The sequence below is a fragment of the Manihot esculenta genome, chromosome 18 (genome assembly GCF_001659605.2).
Source record: "Manihot esculenta cultivar AM560-2 chromosome 18, M.esculenta_v8, whole genome shotgun sequence".
Classification (NCBI taxonomy): domain Eukaryota; kingdom Viridiplantae; phylum Streptophyta; class Magnoliopsida; order Malpighiales; family Euphorbiaceae; genus Manihot; species Manihot esculenta.
In genome coordinates this window covers 987,464-1,004,301 of record NC_035178.2, presented here as the reverse complement: position 1 = coordinate 1,004,301, position 16,838 = coordinate 987,464, and the positions used below count along the sequence as shown (strand labels likewise).

At 37.5% G+C, this 16,838-nt stretch overlaps 2 protein-coding genes across 2 annotated transcripts; one reads left to right on the top strand and one right to left on the bottom strand.

The window, feature by feature from the left end:
- Window positions 1-923: 923 nt before the first annotated feature.
- LOC110605774 lies at window positions 924-2,194 on the bottom strand. The gene has a single exon (XM_021744406.2). It carries the CDS (start codon window positions 1,874-1,876, stop codon window positions 1,034-1,036), a length of 843 nt encoding a protein of 280 aa, XP_021600098.1. The 5' UTR covers window positions 1,877-2,194; the 3' UTR covers window positions 924-1,033.
- Window positions 2,195-12,608: 10,414 nt separating this feature from the next.
- On the top strand, window positions 12,609-15,971 carry LOC110606523 (ATP-dependent zinc metalloprotease FTSH, chloroplastic). Its single transcript, XM_021745372.2, has 5 exons — window positions 12,609-14,091; window positions 14,596-14,842; window positions 14,937-15,120; window positions 15,281-15,452; window positions 15,582-15,971. Exons 1-5 carry the CDS (start codon window positions 12,769-12,771, stop codon window positions 15,801-15,803), a joined length of 2,148 nt encoding a protein of 715 aa, XP_021601064.1. The 5' UTR covers window positions 12,609-12,768; the 3' UTR covers window positions 15,804-15,971.
- The last annotated feature ends 867 nt before the right edge of the window (window positions 15,972-16,838 follow it).

The following is a 16,838-nucleotide window of genomic DNA, read 5'->3' as shown; positions in this document are numbered from 1 at the left end:
TATAAAATGGTTTCCTACTACAAACATGCAGACATAGACACCGTCAAGTTTTATTTATTTATTTATTTTTTAGCTACTATTCTGAAAATATTTGGTAAACTTAATAAACGATGTTCAACTGATGCATCTCTTAATTAATGTATTTTAAAAAGTTATGAAATTAAAGCAGTTTGCAATAAAGTCTGTATATTTGAGTTTTTTTTTAAGGAATATATATGAATTAAATGGTTGTTTATCTTCATATTTATTAGTTAAATTTAACATCTATATTAATTTCACTACATTTTTCTACGGAAACATGTGAAATTTATAAAATCTATATTAATTTATATTGCAGTCGAGGAATCAATCCGAACGGACTTTATCCGCGAGCCCTTTCGAAAAAAGTCCAGTCTGATAATGTGACCAAAGAAAAGAGAGCAAGCCCGGTCATTTCGCAGCCCTGCCCGTATGCGCGTCGGAAAAAATTAAATGGCCGTATAGCGTGGAGAGGGACTCTAACACATCCACACGTATGGATCTGAGTGACAGAGACAAGTGGCACTGTAGCAAAAGTGCGGTTAGACGTCACTGGCAGATAAAAGGAAAAGAGATAAGGGGAGAAATGTCTTCTTTTTCGTCTAAACTCACACAATCATGGTAAACCTTTCTTTCGGTTATCATTATATATTTTTAACTGTTTAATGGATCATAATTCAAATCAATAAAAAAATATATTTAAAATACAAATTGAAATAGGAATCTTGAAAATCCTCTGAATTAATTTACTAGTGATAGTAGTGCCACTAAGGAAAATAATTATGTAGATTAAATCTATAAATTTATAAAATTTCATATGGATCTATCATAATTGTTTACACTATAAATTTATGTAGATTTGGTCTAAATAAGTATGGGAGAGAGAATTTGAGGTCAAAGTTTTTGTTTTGATATATTCATATCGATTTGATACAACTGATAATGTGTATGTATATCTACATGTATTTACAATCACAGGAAAATTGTGATGGACCAAAGAGGAGAGATTCAATGGTCAGGCATGCATGTTGAGGAGAGAAACTCTGCTTTTCAATAATCGCCTATAAATGCACTCCAATTCCTCCTCCGTTTGCTCAATGCTACACTCTAATGCTTCCAGTCCCTCCAATACACTTTTCATTTCTACAAGGCTTGTGGATGTCTTGCCAATCAGATTAAGCAATTCTACATCCATCTTCTCAACTCCATTGGCATAAGCTTGAACTTGGCTTGTAATTTGCCTGGATGGTAGTAATTTTGACACTAAAGACCATCCAGCTGGTCTTGATCTTGCCTTAGACAGAGAAACAGAGGATAGAAGGGATTGAAACACCATGAGGCTGATTTCTTCAACCTCCTTTAGCATGCCATCTACGACAACTGAGTCCTTATCCACGTGCAATTCTGTGCACTTCTTTTCCATTCTTTTTAAATTTCCACAATACTTAGAAATCACTTTACTCATTCTCTTCCTGGAGTTCATATATGCTTGAACTTCATTTTCAACGTTGGATTCTGCACCCCTTTTCCTCCTGAAGGAGGATTCAAGCTCCTGTACGCATTCCTTCATTTGAGAGAAAACATCCCTGGTGGTAGCACACGCATCCAAGAGCCGAAGAGATCCATCAAACATTTCTTCTAAACATTTATCTTGATGTTCACTGGAGAGAGCCTGTTGGGTGTGGGGTAATTTAAACAAATCACCAACCCTATCATGCAAATCCTTGAGGCCACCTAATTTGTGGATTACTGACGCTGATGATGCTCTCAACGTGGTCAACTGCTCCTCAACACTTGAAGCTAGAGGATGACTTTTGGAGGGTAAACTGCTGGAACGAACATGGCAAGCGGCAGCCATTTTCTATTTTAGCAAAAATAGATCAGTTCTGAGATGATCAAGTTGTTATTGGATGAAGTTGTTCTGCTTAAACTCAATTAGACCTTGTATATGTATAGAAGAAAAGAATGGAGACAGATTTCCACCATCCTCTATAACTTGCAATTGTTTTATCATTTCATGAGTTGGCAGCTCTTACACTGTTCCAATTTGGTCGCATCTCAAGAGTAGATACACCATTAAAAAAATCCCAAAGGAAATAATATGAACATCCACGAGCGGAAGGAAGGCCACCCAGAGCCAGAGGGATATAAATTGGTAATGCAGATAAGTAAGTGGAATCTTGACAGCCTAGCTTTTAATTTAAAACTCACATTGGCAATGCGATTAGATCTTTGATTTTTTTTATTAAAAAAAAACAAAAACAAGGGTTATTAACCCCAACACCATTTGTATTACCCTTATCTATTTGGTATGCATTTCTCCTTAAAAAAGGATTGAATCTATTAATAGAATTCAATTAATTTCTATTAATGAAAGAATTTATTTGTTTGGAATATAATTGAATTGAATTCTTTTATATTAGATAAATTAATAATAAATTTAAATTAATTTAATTTATTCATTTATTCTTAATATTTTTAAATTAAACGTAAATATTCATTTTTATAAATAACAATTATTTTTATTATATTCATTTAAAAATTATTATTAATATTTTTATAAAATTTAAAATCTTAATTTTATATAATTATTTAACATTAAAATATAAAAATATTTTTTTAATTAACAAAACAATATAATAAATTTATTAATACTAATTATAAATATATTAAGTATTAATAGTTAAAATTAAATTAAAATAATTTTTTTAAAGAGTTTATTAATTAAAATAAAAAATAAATTAAAAATTAAAAAAATTTAAAAATAAAAAAAAATTAAAAACTAATTAAATAATTTTGACTTAAATAAATTTAAGTGAAATCACTTCTTATAAAATTATAGTAACGTTAGTAAAATTTATCTTTAATTTAAAATTAATTCTTTTAAAAATGTAACAAAACTAAATTCTTATACTATTAATCTTATCAAATACAAAAATTTAAATATTTTTTTTTAGACATTCCAAATAAGCACACTAAAGATTTGTTAGCACACAATTTCGTATTTCTTTGGGTGCTGCCCATAGGAGTTTTTTTTTTTTTTTTTTTTTTTCTTTGGGTCGAAGCTGCCCATAGGAGTTGAACCACTATTTCATGTTTAGTTGGGTGAACAAATGCTCTGGCATAAGAGTGCGTTATCCTTGACGTTCTTGCAGTCAAAGCCAGCTAAGCATTATAACTGCCATCTAATTTAAGTCATGCGATTTGTCAAACTACGTGCCCACTTGATTGATCATCTGGAAATCAACTTTCAACCTTTTATTCTAATTTGGTCTGAACCCGAAGTTTCGATTTAAGATTTAGAGGACTCTTAATTCTAGTCTTGATCCGGTTCTAATTTTAATAAAATCTGATGATTGATTTTTGAAAAGAAGAAAATTCAGTTTGGCTTGACACTGAACCGTCATTTCTGCTCTGATTCAATATCATTGACCGAATTCAGTTTATTTCAATTTTTATCCTTCACCTACTTACAGCTAATCACCTACTTACCGTAGTCGTAGAATCGAGCGGACCTTTTTTTTATTTTTTATAAAGAGGAAATTTTATTAAAAGCCAAGAAATCTGGGGCTGAGACAACATCAAAATTATAATCCCTAAAACAGGCCAAAAAAACCAGCAACAGTTAACAAAGCAAAACGAAGACAACCGGGAGAAGAAAAAACAGAACTGATCAACCAGCCACCTCAATTAGTTTTTAGGATACGACGATATCCAGTAAATGGTAGGATTAGAATATGGTTGCATGTGAAATCCCTCTCATTGGCTCCTTCCCCTCCTCTTTATCCCTTATCTTTTTGTATTCTTGCAGCGCATAACCGTCGTTTTATACTCATACACCCTCATACATCGTATTATTTTCACTCAGTACGTATGTACGAACATATTGCATCGGGCCATTTAATATCCTTCAGCATCATACAGATAGGACTCTGGATGTTCAAGGTTTGTTGTCCCATGAATTCGTTACCTCAAATGAGCTGTACCTCTTTCACGTGGACCCCATCCCTATTTAGTTCGACCTACCCGAACAAAATTTGAACTGCACACTAATGATTCGACCTGCATATAGGACTTGGATGGATTATGACTTGACTCCTCAATGTGAGCTCGATCGTGACTCCAGATATAAGGGTCCAGCAGTTATCGAGAGACATGGTCAGTTGAACACAATTTTCATGCACTCCGGTCCAGTAAAGGCATTGCAAGGAAGTTAGAATAGCTACAAGATGTATATTAAAGCATCATTTATGTAACCAAAAAGAAAAACTTGTTATATCAGCTGTTATCTCAAGCAGTAAATGGAGGCAATCAAAGTAGCGATTAGTGCAAGAAAAAAATATTTTAATTTTTGGAGTCAAGAGAGAGAATTATGCAATGAAGATAAATTCACACGGAATATAAATCAACTGCAAAATTGTACTTGAACACACATCATGAAGAGATCAACATGTAGTGATTGACCATGTTGAGAGTATATAGTAGCAATTGTTTTCCTTTTTCTTCGAGAATGCTCGATTCTAGTGTCTCTAAACCTTTCTTCATTTTGCACTTGTACAACGTCCATGTCTTTGCTTGACTTCAATGCAAGCAATTCAGCATATTCTCATTGTCATCAACTTCTATTTCTCCAGATACACACATTTAGCTTGTAATAACTTTGAAACAACTGACCAGCCACTAGCCCTTGCATTCTCCAAGCAATTCTTATTGATATGCCATCGGTTGGAAGCAAACAAAATCTAGACAGCGTTTAATATACTAGTTTGTCTAGCTTTTAAAAATAAAAGAGAAGTAGTTTCAACATTTTGTTTCCATGTGAAGCTCGTAATAAATGCAACCAAATATTAGATAATCAATTGACGTAAGTGATAATTAAATGTCTGTTAATCGTGATCGAAGCAAGATCTCCACCAGTAAGGCTGAAGATGAAGGTGCATTAACATGCATGGCATCACGGGTCCAAATTTTGGCACTGGTTTGGAACCGTGTGGCATTTGGTTTGAACTCTTTTCAAGACAAATCGGCCATAATAATTACGCATTTACCTGCACAAGAGAACGTCTAGGTTAAGACCTCTTGATCCATTTTCATAAAAATGGGGAAGACAACAAATATTTTGCAAGAATATCATCAGACAATTATAACAATACAAGTACACCAACATGGCAATTAAATATAGAGATTTAATGAATGTGCTACTTATCTTATTTCATAGGCAAAACAGTCATTTCACAATTACAACAATAACGCCCTCACAACTTGCAGACATGGGAGAAAGCCTGCAAGGAGTGAAAACACAATCTAGAGACTCAACTAGTCTACGGTGGCCAACTGAGTACAGCCCTCAATGGTGGTCAATTAGCCACTCCCTCTGAAGAGCCTTAGAAACAAATAGAACTGTGATAGGAGGAGATATTAATATGTCTGAGATGAAACCCCTAATAATTAAATAAAAAAAATTACAAAGAACTAACACGGCCCTTTACTTGCTACTAATTTATACTAATTTTTTTCAACATTACTTTCAAAAAATGATAATATTGAAAAAATTACATTTTAGTACCCTAAAACGATAGGCTCTTGACACTCCCCCACTTAAACGGTTGACGCCCTCATCGACTGAACTGTTGATAAAATCTTCAATCTTCTATGCATAAGCTTGTAGACTTGACTCTTTCTCCTAACTTGTTTCTTCAACACTGAGGTCGTTCCACTTGACAAGGTAGTCTTTATGTTGCGGACGCTTGATGATCTTGACAACTCGTATGGCTAAGATCTCTCTGACTCCTTGGTTGATTGGTAGTGCGCGGGTGAATGTTGGTTGCAATGGTTTGCATCGGCTAGCATCTGACTCATCAACATAATCTAGTTTCAACTTGTTGATATGGAACACTAGGTGGACTGTCATTCACTTCGGAGGTTCAACTCTATAGGCTGTTTGTCTAATCTTCGCGACAACAAGTATTGGCCTTTCGTACTTGCGCATTAGTCTCTTGTCACGGTTGCGGAGAAATCTCAACTGCTCTAGCAACAATTTCACCATCACCAAATCTCCAACGGTAAACTCCTGTGGGCGGCGGTTCTCATCTGCCCATTTCTTCATGTGATCTGATCCTTTTTCCAATTGAGCTCGAGCAAGTTCCACATTTTCTCTCCACTCCTTAGTGAACTGATATGCTCTCAAGATTTGACCCGAGTACGACCCATCTATGATATGAGGGGCCAACAGCTATTGACATGTTACAATCTCAAAAGGGCTTTTGTTAGTAGCAGAACTCTGTAAATAATTAAAATAAAATTGAGCAACATCAAGAAGTGAAACCCAATTTTTCTAGCTGGCACTAACAAAGTGCCTCAGGTACTCCTTTAACATCCCATTAACTCACTCCATTTGGCCATCTATTTGAGGATAGAAACTTATCGACATATCCAAGTTGGTGCCCAATAGCTTGAATAACTCTAATAAAAATAATCCAATGAATCTTGCATCTCGGTCACTGACTATACTCTTTGAGATCCCCCAATACTTCATAATATTCTTGAAGAATGCTTTAGCAGTCTCTTCTGTTGAACAATACTTTGACATCGGCACAAACGTAGCATATTTAGAAAACCTGTCTATCACTACCAAGATGTGATCAAACTCTCCCACTCTTGGAAGTCCTGCAATAAAATTAAGAGAAACATTCTCCACGGCCTACTAGGCACTGTTAAGGGATGTAATAACCATGCTGGTCTTTGTCTATTAGGTTTATCCTATTGATATACCAAATAGGTCTTTGTATACTCTTTCGCATCATTCTTCATTCGAGGCCAAAAGTAACCATGTTTCAAAAGAGCTAAAGTACATTGCCATCCTGGATGGCCAACCCACACAGTGTCATGACACTCCTTTAACAACAAACTCCTAAGGGCCCCTGCTCTTGGGACGTATATTCTATTACCTCTTGTAATGATCAAATCCCCTTCTACCTAAAATTGCCTAGTTTTCCTATCGATAATCAGTTTCTTTAAGGCTATAGCTTAGGGATCCTTTAGCAACTCTTCTAGAATCCTTCCTTTCAATATTGTCTCTACTACACTCCTAGATAATTGAGCTATGTGTATCAAAGTTGCTATCTCCAGTTTCCTACTTAAAGCATCAGTCACTCTATTGGAAATTCCCGAGTTGTACAAAAACTGGAAATCAAACTCGAATAGACATTTGTGCCACCTGGCCTGCTTGGGCATTAATCTCGGTTGAGAAAAGAAATGGCCAACATCTGTATTTTCTGTCTTGACCACAAACTTCGACCCCAACAAGTAATGTCTCCATGTTCCCAAATAGTGGACTACTGCTAACAACACCTTCTCTTGGGCGGTATACCGAATCTCTGCATCTTTTAACTTTCGGCTCTCAAATGTAACAGGATAGCCCTACTACATCAATACTCCCCCTAATGCTAGGTTTAACACATCGGTCTGTACTTCAAAAGGTTTACTCCATTTGGCCATCTATTTGAGGATAGAAACTTATCGACATATCCAAGTTGGTGCCCAATAGCTTGAATAACTCTAATAAAAATAATCCAATGAATCTTGCATCTCGGTCACTGACTATACTCTTTGAGATCCCCCAATACTTCATAATATTCTTGAAGAATGCTTTAGCAGTCTCTTCTGTTGAACAATACTTTGACATCGGCACAAACGTAGCATATTTAGAAAACCTGTCTATCACTACCAAGATGTGATCAAACTCTCCCACTCTTGGAAGTCCTGCAATAAAATTAAGAGAAACATTCTCCACGGCCTACTAGGCACTGTTAAGGGATGTAATAACCATGCTGGTCTTTGTCTATTAGGTTTATCCTATTGATATACCAAATAGGTCTTTGTATACTCTTTCGCATCATTCTTCATTCGAGGTCAAAAGTAACCATGTTTCAAAAGAGCTAAAGTACATTGCCATCCTGGATGGCCAACCCACACAGTGTCATGACACTCCTTTAACAACAAACTCCTAAGGGCCCCTGCTCTTGGGACGTATATTCTATTACCTCTTGTAATGATCAAATCCCCTTCTACCTAAAATTGCCTAGTTTTCCTATCGATAATCAGTTTCTTTAAGGCTATAGCTTAGGGATCCTTTAGCAACTCTTCTAGAATCCTTCCTTTCAATATTGTCTCTACTACACTCCTAGATAATTGAGCTATGTGTATCAAAGTTGCTATCTCCAGTTTCCTACTTAAAGCATCAGTCACTCTATTGGAAATTCCCGAGTTGTACAAAAACTGGAAATCAAACTCGAATAGACATTTGTGCCACCTGGCCTGCTTGGGCATTAATCTCGGTTGAGAAAAGAAATGGCCAACATCTGTATTTTCTGTCTTGACCACAAACTTCGACCCCAACAAGTAATGTCTCCATGTTCCCAAATAGTGGACTACTGCTAACAACACCTTCTCTTGGGCGGTATACCGAATCTCTGCATCTTTTAACTTTCGGCTCTCAAATGTAACAGGATAGCCCTACTACATCAATACTCCCCCTAATGCTAGGTTTAACACATCGGTCTGTACTTCAAAAGGTTTACTCATATCAAGAAGAGCTAACACTGGTTCAGCTATCATCGCCTTTTGCACACCATCAAAAGTGGCTTGACTCTTCTGTCTACTGCCATTTGTTCCCTTTCTTTAGGAGCTCTGTGAGGGGACATATTTTTTGGGAGTATGCCCTCACAAATCCTCTGTAATAGTTTGCCAACCCCAAAAAGGATCTCAACTCTGTCACACTCTTGGGTACACTCCACTCTTGAATAGCTTTGACTTTACTCTAATCTAGGCCTATCTTTCCTTGCTCGATCACATGGCCTAAGAACTTGATTCGGGTTTGAGCAAAAGAACATTTCTCTTTCTTCACGAAGAGATATACGCCACAATATCATCAAGGTAGACTACCACAAACTTATTCAGATACTCATGAAAAACTTGGTTCATTAAGGTGAAAAAAGTAGCAGGAGCATTTGTTAGTCCAAAAGGCATAACTAGGAACTCAAAAGCACCGTACCGTATTACACATGTTGTTTTAGGCTTGTCTCCCTCTTTAACTCGAACTTGGTGATACCCTGATCGTAAATCCAACTTGGTAAAGAATTTTGCCTGATCCAGTTGATCGAACAAATCTGCGATTAGAGGTATGGGATATTTATTATGCACTGTCACCTTATTCAAAGCTCGATAGTCAACACACAAACTTAAACTTCCATCTTGTTTCTTTTGGAATAGCATAGGAGCATCAAATGGGGCTTTCGCTGGTTATATAAACCCAACTTCTAATAATTCATCCAACTACTTTCTCAATTCTACCAATTTAGGCAGTGCCATTTGGTAAGGAGCCTTCACTAGGGCCTTTATACCTAATAACAACTCTATCTCATGGTTGATACTTCGATAAGGTGGCAGAACAAAAGGTAACTTTTCTGGCATGATATCCTTATACTTCACCACCACATCCTTGATCTCGGGAGGATATTGTAGCACCTCCCCCTCTTCTTTCATTATCAAAATCACCACATACGTCAACTCCTTACACTTGACTCTCTTCTTGAATTGCAAAGCCAACATCAACTTCTTTTCATAAATAGGGTTAAAAGTGGTAGGTACCACACAAGGTCTATCTCCTATAAGCATAAGACAATCCACAGAGGGAATCGGCACTACTCGAGCCTTCTTGAGAACTTCTATTCCTATTATTACATCGAAGTCATTTAAAGGTGTTATTGTGAAGTTCAAATCTCCCTTCCAAGGTCCCATCTCACATGCTACTACTTGAGCTACCCCACTGTATTTAGGGCCTTGGAATTAACTGCTTTAATTTTACCTTTGCCTGCTTGGATATTCAATCTAAAATGAGAGGCCATCGAATAAGCTATAAAATTATTTGTAGCTCCAGTGTCAACAAATGCTCTTACTGACTTTCCATTGATAGTTAGGTCCACATACATCAGTCCTCCTCCAGAGGACATTTTGGCTTTATACGTCTCCATCACTCCCAAGAAATATAGAGCCCCTACCATTGATTGATTGTTATCAACAATCCTCTGTTCTTCCTCTCCATTTCCCTTTTCCTCATCTTGAATAGCTCTTAGAGTATTTAGTTCCCCTTTATGAGGGCATTCTATCATTCGATGTAGTCCAAGACACAAGAAGTACTTTAGCTTAAGCTTTAGTACTGTAAACAAATTCGATCCCTAGGGCCGACTACTTTATGATGCTATGGAACTTTGCTCTCTTCTTTGGAAGTTAGGTTTGGAGTTCACACTCTCACCCCAGTTCTTCCTTTCCACCCCTCCGGCATTGTAGCTAAACCGATTCACTTCCCCATTTTGGGTCTTACCCCATTTACTAGGGACCTTGTCTTGCCCAGCAAGAGAATTAAATTTCCTCTTCAAAGACAGGTTGAAATAATCCTCTAAACTCTCAGCTGCAGCTATAGCTGCATCGACATCTGTCACCTATTGTCTTATCAATTCATTTTTAGCCTATGGTTTCAACCCTTTCCTAAAGTTATAGAATCAGTCCTCCTCCTACATATTCATTATATTCAGCATAAGATGTGAAAAATCCCTTACGTAATCCCAAATGGAACCTGTTTGTTGTAGCTCTCCCAGCTTGCAATGTGCATCATATGCAACATTCTTAGGATAGAATTGGGCTTTCAGTTCCTTTTTAAAAATCTCCCAATATATAACTTGGTTTGGACTCGGCACCGCTCTCACTACTTTGGTGCACCACCACAATTTCGCATCATCAGCCAAATACAATGGTATAATCATCAGCTTGTCCTCGTTTGAATTACGCTTAGTAACACTAAAGAACAACTCCATGTCAAACAGAAAATTATCTACTTCCTTCGCATCCTTTACTCCCCTAAAGGCTTTCGGCTCTGGGATCTTGGTCCTCTCTACCTCACAAGTATACATACTATCACTCCTCGTAGCCTTCATAAGTGAAATCACATTTGAATTGAGCTCTTCCAATCTATCTTGGAATGTGTCCATAGTCTCATTGACGTTATCATTGACAGCGTCTATAGACACTTTAGTGCCATCCCTGATATCTTTAACGACCCCTACCAAAGAGGTATGAGCATTAGTAACCGATTTGAGACTTTCTATTACACTTTCCAACTGAGAGGCCACTACCTCCCATTCTGCCATCTTAGTCTCAAAATCACCCCATCAGGTGTTCTTGGCACTTGAGGATTTTGGGTGGCCTCAATCTCTATTAGCTCACCCTCATCTCCAGTTAGTTTGGCTTTCATAACCAGCAATTGTTCATTTTTCTTCTCGAGTGCCTCAATACGCTTGTAAGCAGAATCAAATTCTAATGTCATCCCCTCTTAGGTGGCATACTCATTCAACAAGGTAATAACATTCTCAACCCTTCTTCCTAGGGCATCAATGCATATGGCGGACTTCATCATACTTTCACACTATTCACCAATCGTCTCTGTTCTAATTCCAAATGTTATGGACCCAAATTTTGGCACTGATTTGGAATCGTACGACACTTGGTTTGAACTCCAAGTCAAGTCAGCTGAAATAATTACGCGTTCACCTGCACAAGGGAACGTTTAGGTTAAGACCTCTTGCTCCATTCTCGTAAAAATGGGAAAGGCAACATATATCATGCAAAAATATCATCATCAGACAATTATGCCAATACAAGCACACCAACATGGCAATTAAGCACATAGATTTAATAAATATGCTACTTATTTTATTCTAGAGATAAAATAGTCATTTCACAATTATAAAGAACCGACGCGACCCTTTATTTGCTATTAATTTTTTTCAACATTGCTTTTAGAAAATAATAATGTTGGAAAAATGATATTTTAGTATCCAAAATACTAAATTCTTGACACATGGCGTGAAAAAGAAAAGTCCGCACATATAATTATAATCTAATTAAATTAATAACGGTGTTTTGTTTCTGTTGGGTTCGTGTTTGCCAATTTTTAATGAATCACCAAAACAACCTAGACTAACTGTACATGCATCAACATCGGCAATGGCAGGATCTGAATCCTAAGAAATATGAAATCTCAGGCTTTCAGCTCGCAAGTCGTACAAACTGTGGAAAATACACAATGCCACAATGGCTTCAAATTGCGATCACCAGGCCACACAAAGCCTATTTGATTTTGGGCCACCCTCTTCAGGCTTCACCTTGTCTTCACATCCCAAGTTATGGTAGTTCATGGCCTTAAAAATACTGGTCTGACCTGACAGTGTCAGTTTGGGCTAATCTCTGTCGGCTGTGGAAAAATGGATGCCTTTGAGCCTTAGGCTTACCTATTTTCCAAGAGGTTTCAAATATAGCTACAGCACTAGAAACTTCCCCAGCTACATAATATCCAATTTCCACGGGGAAAATTGTTTTCTTTGGTCAGTTTTATATGGTCGATTTGTAGCACAAATAATCAATTGAGATTTTAAACGAATGGAGGCTGCATCGTACACGTCCAAGCAACCCAAGCAACATCAAGTTTATGGAGTGTATGAAAACGAACTTATCTCTCAAATCAAAGTTCATGGTTACTGTTCCAACATGGGCACTTGAAGGCCAGAGCTGCTTTGGCCCAACAAAAAAAAAAAGAGAAAAATAAAAAAAAACAGAGCTGCTGCAACCCAAAATTTCAAGATAATATATTATACGAAGGAGAGGAGGAACCACTGAACAAAAGAAAGCCAATCAACCATGGCTTCAATCAGCAACCCCCTGCTGTCTTCAAACTTCTTTGGTTCTAAAATCCAACTTTATTCCCCAACTCCTAAAACCACCAAATCATTACTTCCTTTCCCCTTCTTTGCTACTAGGAAGTCTCAAATTGCTCAAGCTATCCTCAATAGAAAACAGCCCATTTCAGAATCTTTGAAATCAATCCCTTCACAAGCCACTTTGGCTGCTTTGCTCTTCTCTTCGCTAACCCCACAAGCCTTAGCCTTGGACAACGCCACTCCACCTACGCCACCACTTGTAATTGAAGCTCAACCCACCAAACCCTCCCCTTCAAGTACCTCTCCTTTCACCCAAAACCTTCTTCTCACTGCCCCAAAACCTCAATCCCAGTCCACCTCTGATCTCCCTGAAGGCAGCCAATGGCGATACAGCGAGTTCCTCAACGCGGTCAAGAAGGGAAAAGTCGAGAGAGTTCGTTTCAGCAAAGATGGTTCTGCCCTCCAGCTCACCGCCGTAGATGGCCGCCGAGCTACTGTTATTGTTCCTAATGACCCTGATCTTATCGACATTCTAGCTATGAATGGTGTGGATATCTCCGTCTCCGAGGGAGATTCCGGCAATGGGCTCTTCAATTTTATTGGAAATCTTTTATTCCCATTCCTTGCTTTCGCAGGATTGTTCCTTCTCTTCCGCCGGGCACAGGGAGGTCCTGGAGGACCCGGAGGATTAGGCGGGCCCATGGATTTCGGAAGATCGAAATCGAAATTCCAAGAAGTGCCGGAGACTGGTGTAACATTTGCGGATGTTGCAGGAGCAGACCAAGCAAAATTGGAACTTCAAGAGGTTGTAGATTTCTTGAAGAACCCAGATAAGTACACCGCTTTAGGAGCTAAAATTCCCAAAGGATGTTTATTAGTTGGGCCACCGGGAACAGGGAAAACCCTTTTGGCTAGAGCAGTTGCTGGAGAGGCAGGAGTGCCATTTTTCTCTTGCGCGGCATCGGAGTTTGTAGAATTGTTCGTGGGAGTTGGGGCATCGAGGGTTAGAGATTTGTTTGAGAAAGCCAAGGCGAAGGCTCCGTGCATTGTATTTATTGATGAGATTGACGCCGTGGGAAGGCAGAGAGGAGCAGGGCTTGGAGGAGGAAACGATGAGAGAGAGCAGACTATTAATCAATTATTGACTGAAATGGACGGATTTTCGGGCAATTCGGGTGTTATAGTGTTGGCCGCCACCAATAGACCTGATGTTCTTGATTCGGCTTTGTTAAGACCTGGGAGGTTTGATAGACAGGTTACTGTGGACAGGCCTGATGTTGCTGGTAGAGTGAAGATACTTCAGGTTTGCACCTCTGCAAAGCACTTCTATTTTCTTTCATGTTCTTTTATTTGTTTCTGTTCGACAAAAGTATCAAGTTGGATTAATTGACACTCCTAAGTTATCCAATGCCATATAGAAGGTGATGACTAATGAATCTGCTGCCTAAGAAATGGAAAAAGAGAAGAGTTAGACGAAGAATTGTATTTTTAAGTTAATATTTACGTTTGAATGTGTTCTTACACCTAATCATGATGCCGTGGTCACAGTTTGTAAGGTTTAGAGTCTACAGTAGATAGATTCTCATATTTCTAAAACCCTTGCATGTCAATGTTCATTATGGTTGATCTCTTTTTTGTGATTGGACCTGATTGTTCGCAGTTAACATTCTGCATTTTGAAAACACATGATTGGGATCACGTTAAATTATCCAATTGTATCTTTTAGTTCACATCACAGTTTGCACGTTATAGAAATCTTGCTTTTGTTTAACCTCTTTTGTCCGCTTGTAACTTTTGCAAATTACAGGTTCATTCTAGAGGAAAGGCTCTCGCAAAAGATGTGGACTTTGAAAAGATTGCCCGGAGAACCCCAGGATTCACTGGAGCTGATTTGCAGAATCTAATGAATGAAGCTGCCATACTTGCAGCTAGGCGTGACCTTAAAGAAATAAGCAAAGATGAGATATCTGATGCTCTGGAGAGGATCATTGCTGGGCCGGAGAAGAAAAATGCAGTTGTCTCAGATGAGAAGAAAAAATTAGTTGCCTATCATGGTATACAAATATGAATGTTTTGTTTTGCTTTAGTTGCTTGCTTTTTTCTAGATTTTCAAGAAGAAATTTGTGTTTGTTGCTCTCCATTCTGCAGAAGCTGGGCATGCTTTGGTTGGTGCGCTGATGCCTGAATATGATCCCGTAGCCAAGATATCCATCATTCCTCGTGGTCAAGCTGGTGGGCTTACATTTTTTGCTCCAAGTGAGGAGAGGCTGGAGTCTGGATTGTACAGCAGAAGCTACTTGGAGAATCAGATGGCTGTTGCATTAGGTGGAAGGTTGGTTACAAAAGCTATCTTGGCTAATACCTAGGAAAACATTCAACAACTTGCAATTATATTTACTGCTACCCAAGTTGAAGTTTCTTTTGAAGAGTTAATAAAACCTTACCAATTCTCTTTTTGTATTGGCTGATAAATTAATGGGTTTAACATGCAGGGTTGCTGAGGAGGTGATCTTTGGTCAAGAAAATGTGACAACAGGAGCTTCAAATGACTTCATGCAAGTTTCACGGGTGGCAAGGCAAATGGTTGAGAGATTTGGTTTCAGCAAAAAGATTGGACAAGTTGCCATTGGTGGACCTGGCGGAAATCCATTCTTGGGTCAACAGGTAGAGATTTTGTTAGGATCTTGGTAGTTCCTTTTACAATTCACAAGCTGCCTTATCTCATCTTATGTCTTCAGTTCTACGTGATCATTGAAGTAACTGAGACCTAATTTGTATGCATTTCAATATCAGATGTCATCCCAAAAGGACTACTCTATGGCCACTGCAGATGTGGTGGATGCAGAGGTAAGGGAGCTGGTGGAGAAGGCATATTCAAGAGCCAAGCTTATCATTACAACTCACATCGACATTCTCCACAAGCTTGCTCAGCTTCTTATAGAGAAAGAAACTGTTGATGGAGAAGAGTTCATGAGTCTCTTCATTGATGGACAGGCAGAATTATTTGTTGCCTAATTTCACTTTTGGGTCCTTTGACACCAACAAACACATCATAACCCGCTAGTGACTTTGTTGATCCCAGAAATGCTGGGGCTCAAGGAGTTGTAATGTATAGGCAATATTCTAGTACAAAAAATTCTGAATTTTTGCTGCTCTTATTAATACCAAAAGCAAGTTGCCGGAGATCAAATGTAATAAGGAGAAAATGCGAAAAAAAGGCATAGCCTATATTTATTTATTTATTTATTTTTTAAAAAACGTCATTTAATTAAAATTGAAATTTTATAAAATACTGTATTTTGATTAATACATTGATATAAAGTGATGTAATAATTTCATAATCATCTTAAATTACAAAAAAATATGATTATAATTTGTTAGAAAATAAAATAATAATTACTATTTAAGATAATATAGCTTCTCTTATAAGATGAGTTAAATTATTAGGATAGATTTCTTTTTGTGTTTGATATAACTTTTTTAATTTAAGTTTTACATTTTGATTTTGTTAAATTGAAGTAGTTCTATTGATATTTAAAAACCGTATGGATTTTAGTTTTAAAAAAATTGAGAGATTCAAGTTACATATTTTAATAATATTAGTATATATTTTAATAATATTAGTATATATTTTAATAATATTAGTATTTGATGACAGTCGGATTTTACGCGTTAAGCTAGGTCCGTGAAGGTTGCCTCGGCCCAAAATTTAGAAAGCTTTTTTGTCGGGCCGGTCTAACTTTTTTGATTTAGATATAGTTTGAAAAATCAGACCAATTACTCACAAGTTAAGATACACCAACTACGAGCTCAACCCAATGACGTGACATAAGAAAGGACAACAGGCCCAGTCATCTTGCAGCCCTGCCTGCATGTCCGCTAGAGAGAAGCAAATGGCCGCCTAGTGTGGAGAGAACGTCTGACGCCATTCGTCCGTACGAATTTGTTCAACAGAGACAAGTGACACTGTAACAAAAAAACCGTTAGGCATCGTTAGTAAATAAAAGAAAGAAGGGGTAGAATACCTTACTCTCCATTCAAACTTACATG

Excerpts from the sequence above, each read along its gene's own strand:
- LOC110606523 (XM_021745372.2), top strand. The coding sequence starts at position 12,769 with ATGGCTTCAATCAGCAACCCCCTGCTGTCTTCAAACTTCTTTGGTTCT. Across the intron at positions 15,121-15,280 it reads GCTGTTGCATTAGGTGGAAG|GGTTGCTGAGGAGGTGATCT; the intron begins GTTGGTTACAAA and ends TTTAACATGCAG. Across the intron at positions 15,453-15,581 it reads ATCCATTCTTGGGTCAACAG|ATGTCATCCCAAAAGGACTA; the intron begins GTAGAGATTTTG and ends TTTCAATATCAG.
- LOC110605774 (XM_021744406.2), bottom strand. The coding sequence starts at position 1,876 with ATGGCTGCCGCTTGCCATGTTCGTTCCAGCAGTTTACCCTCCAAAAGT.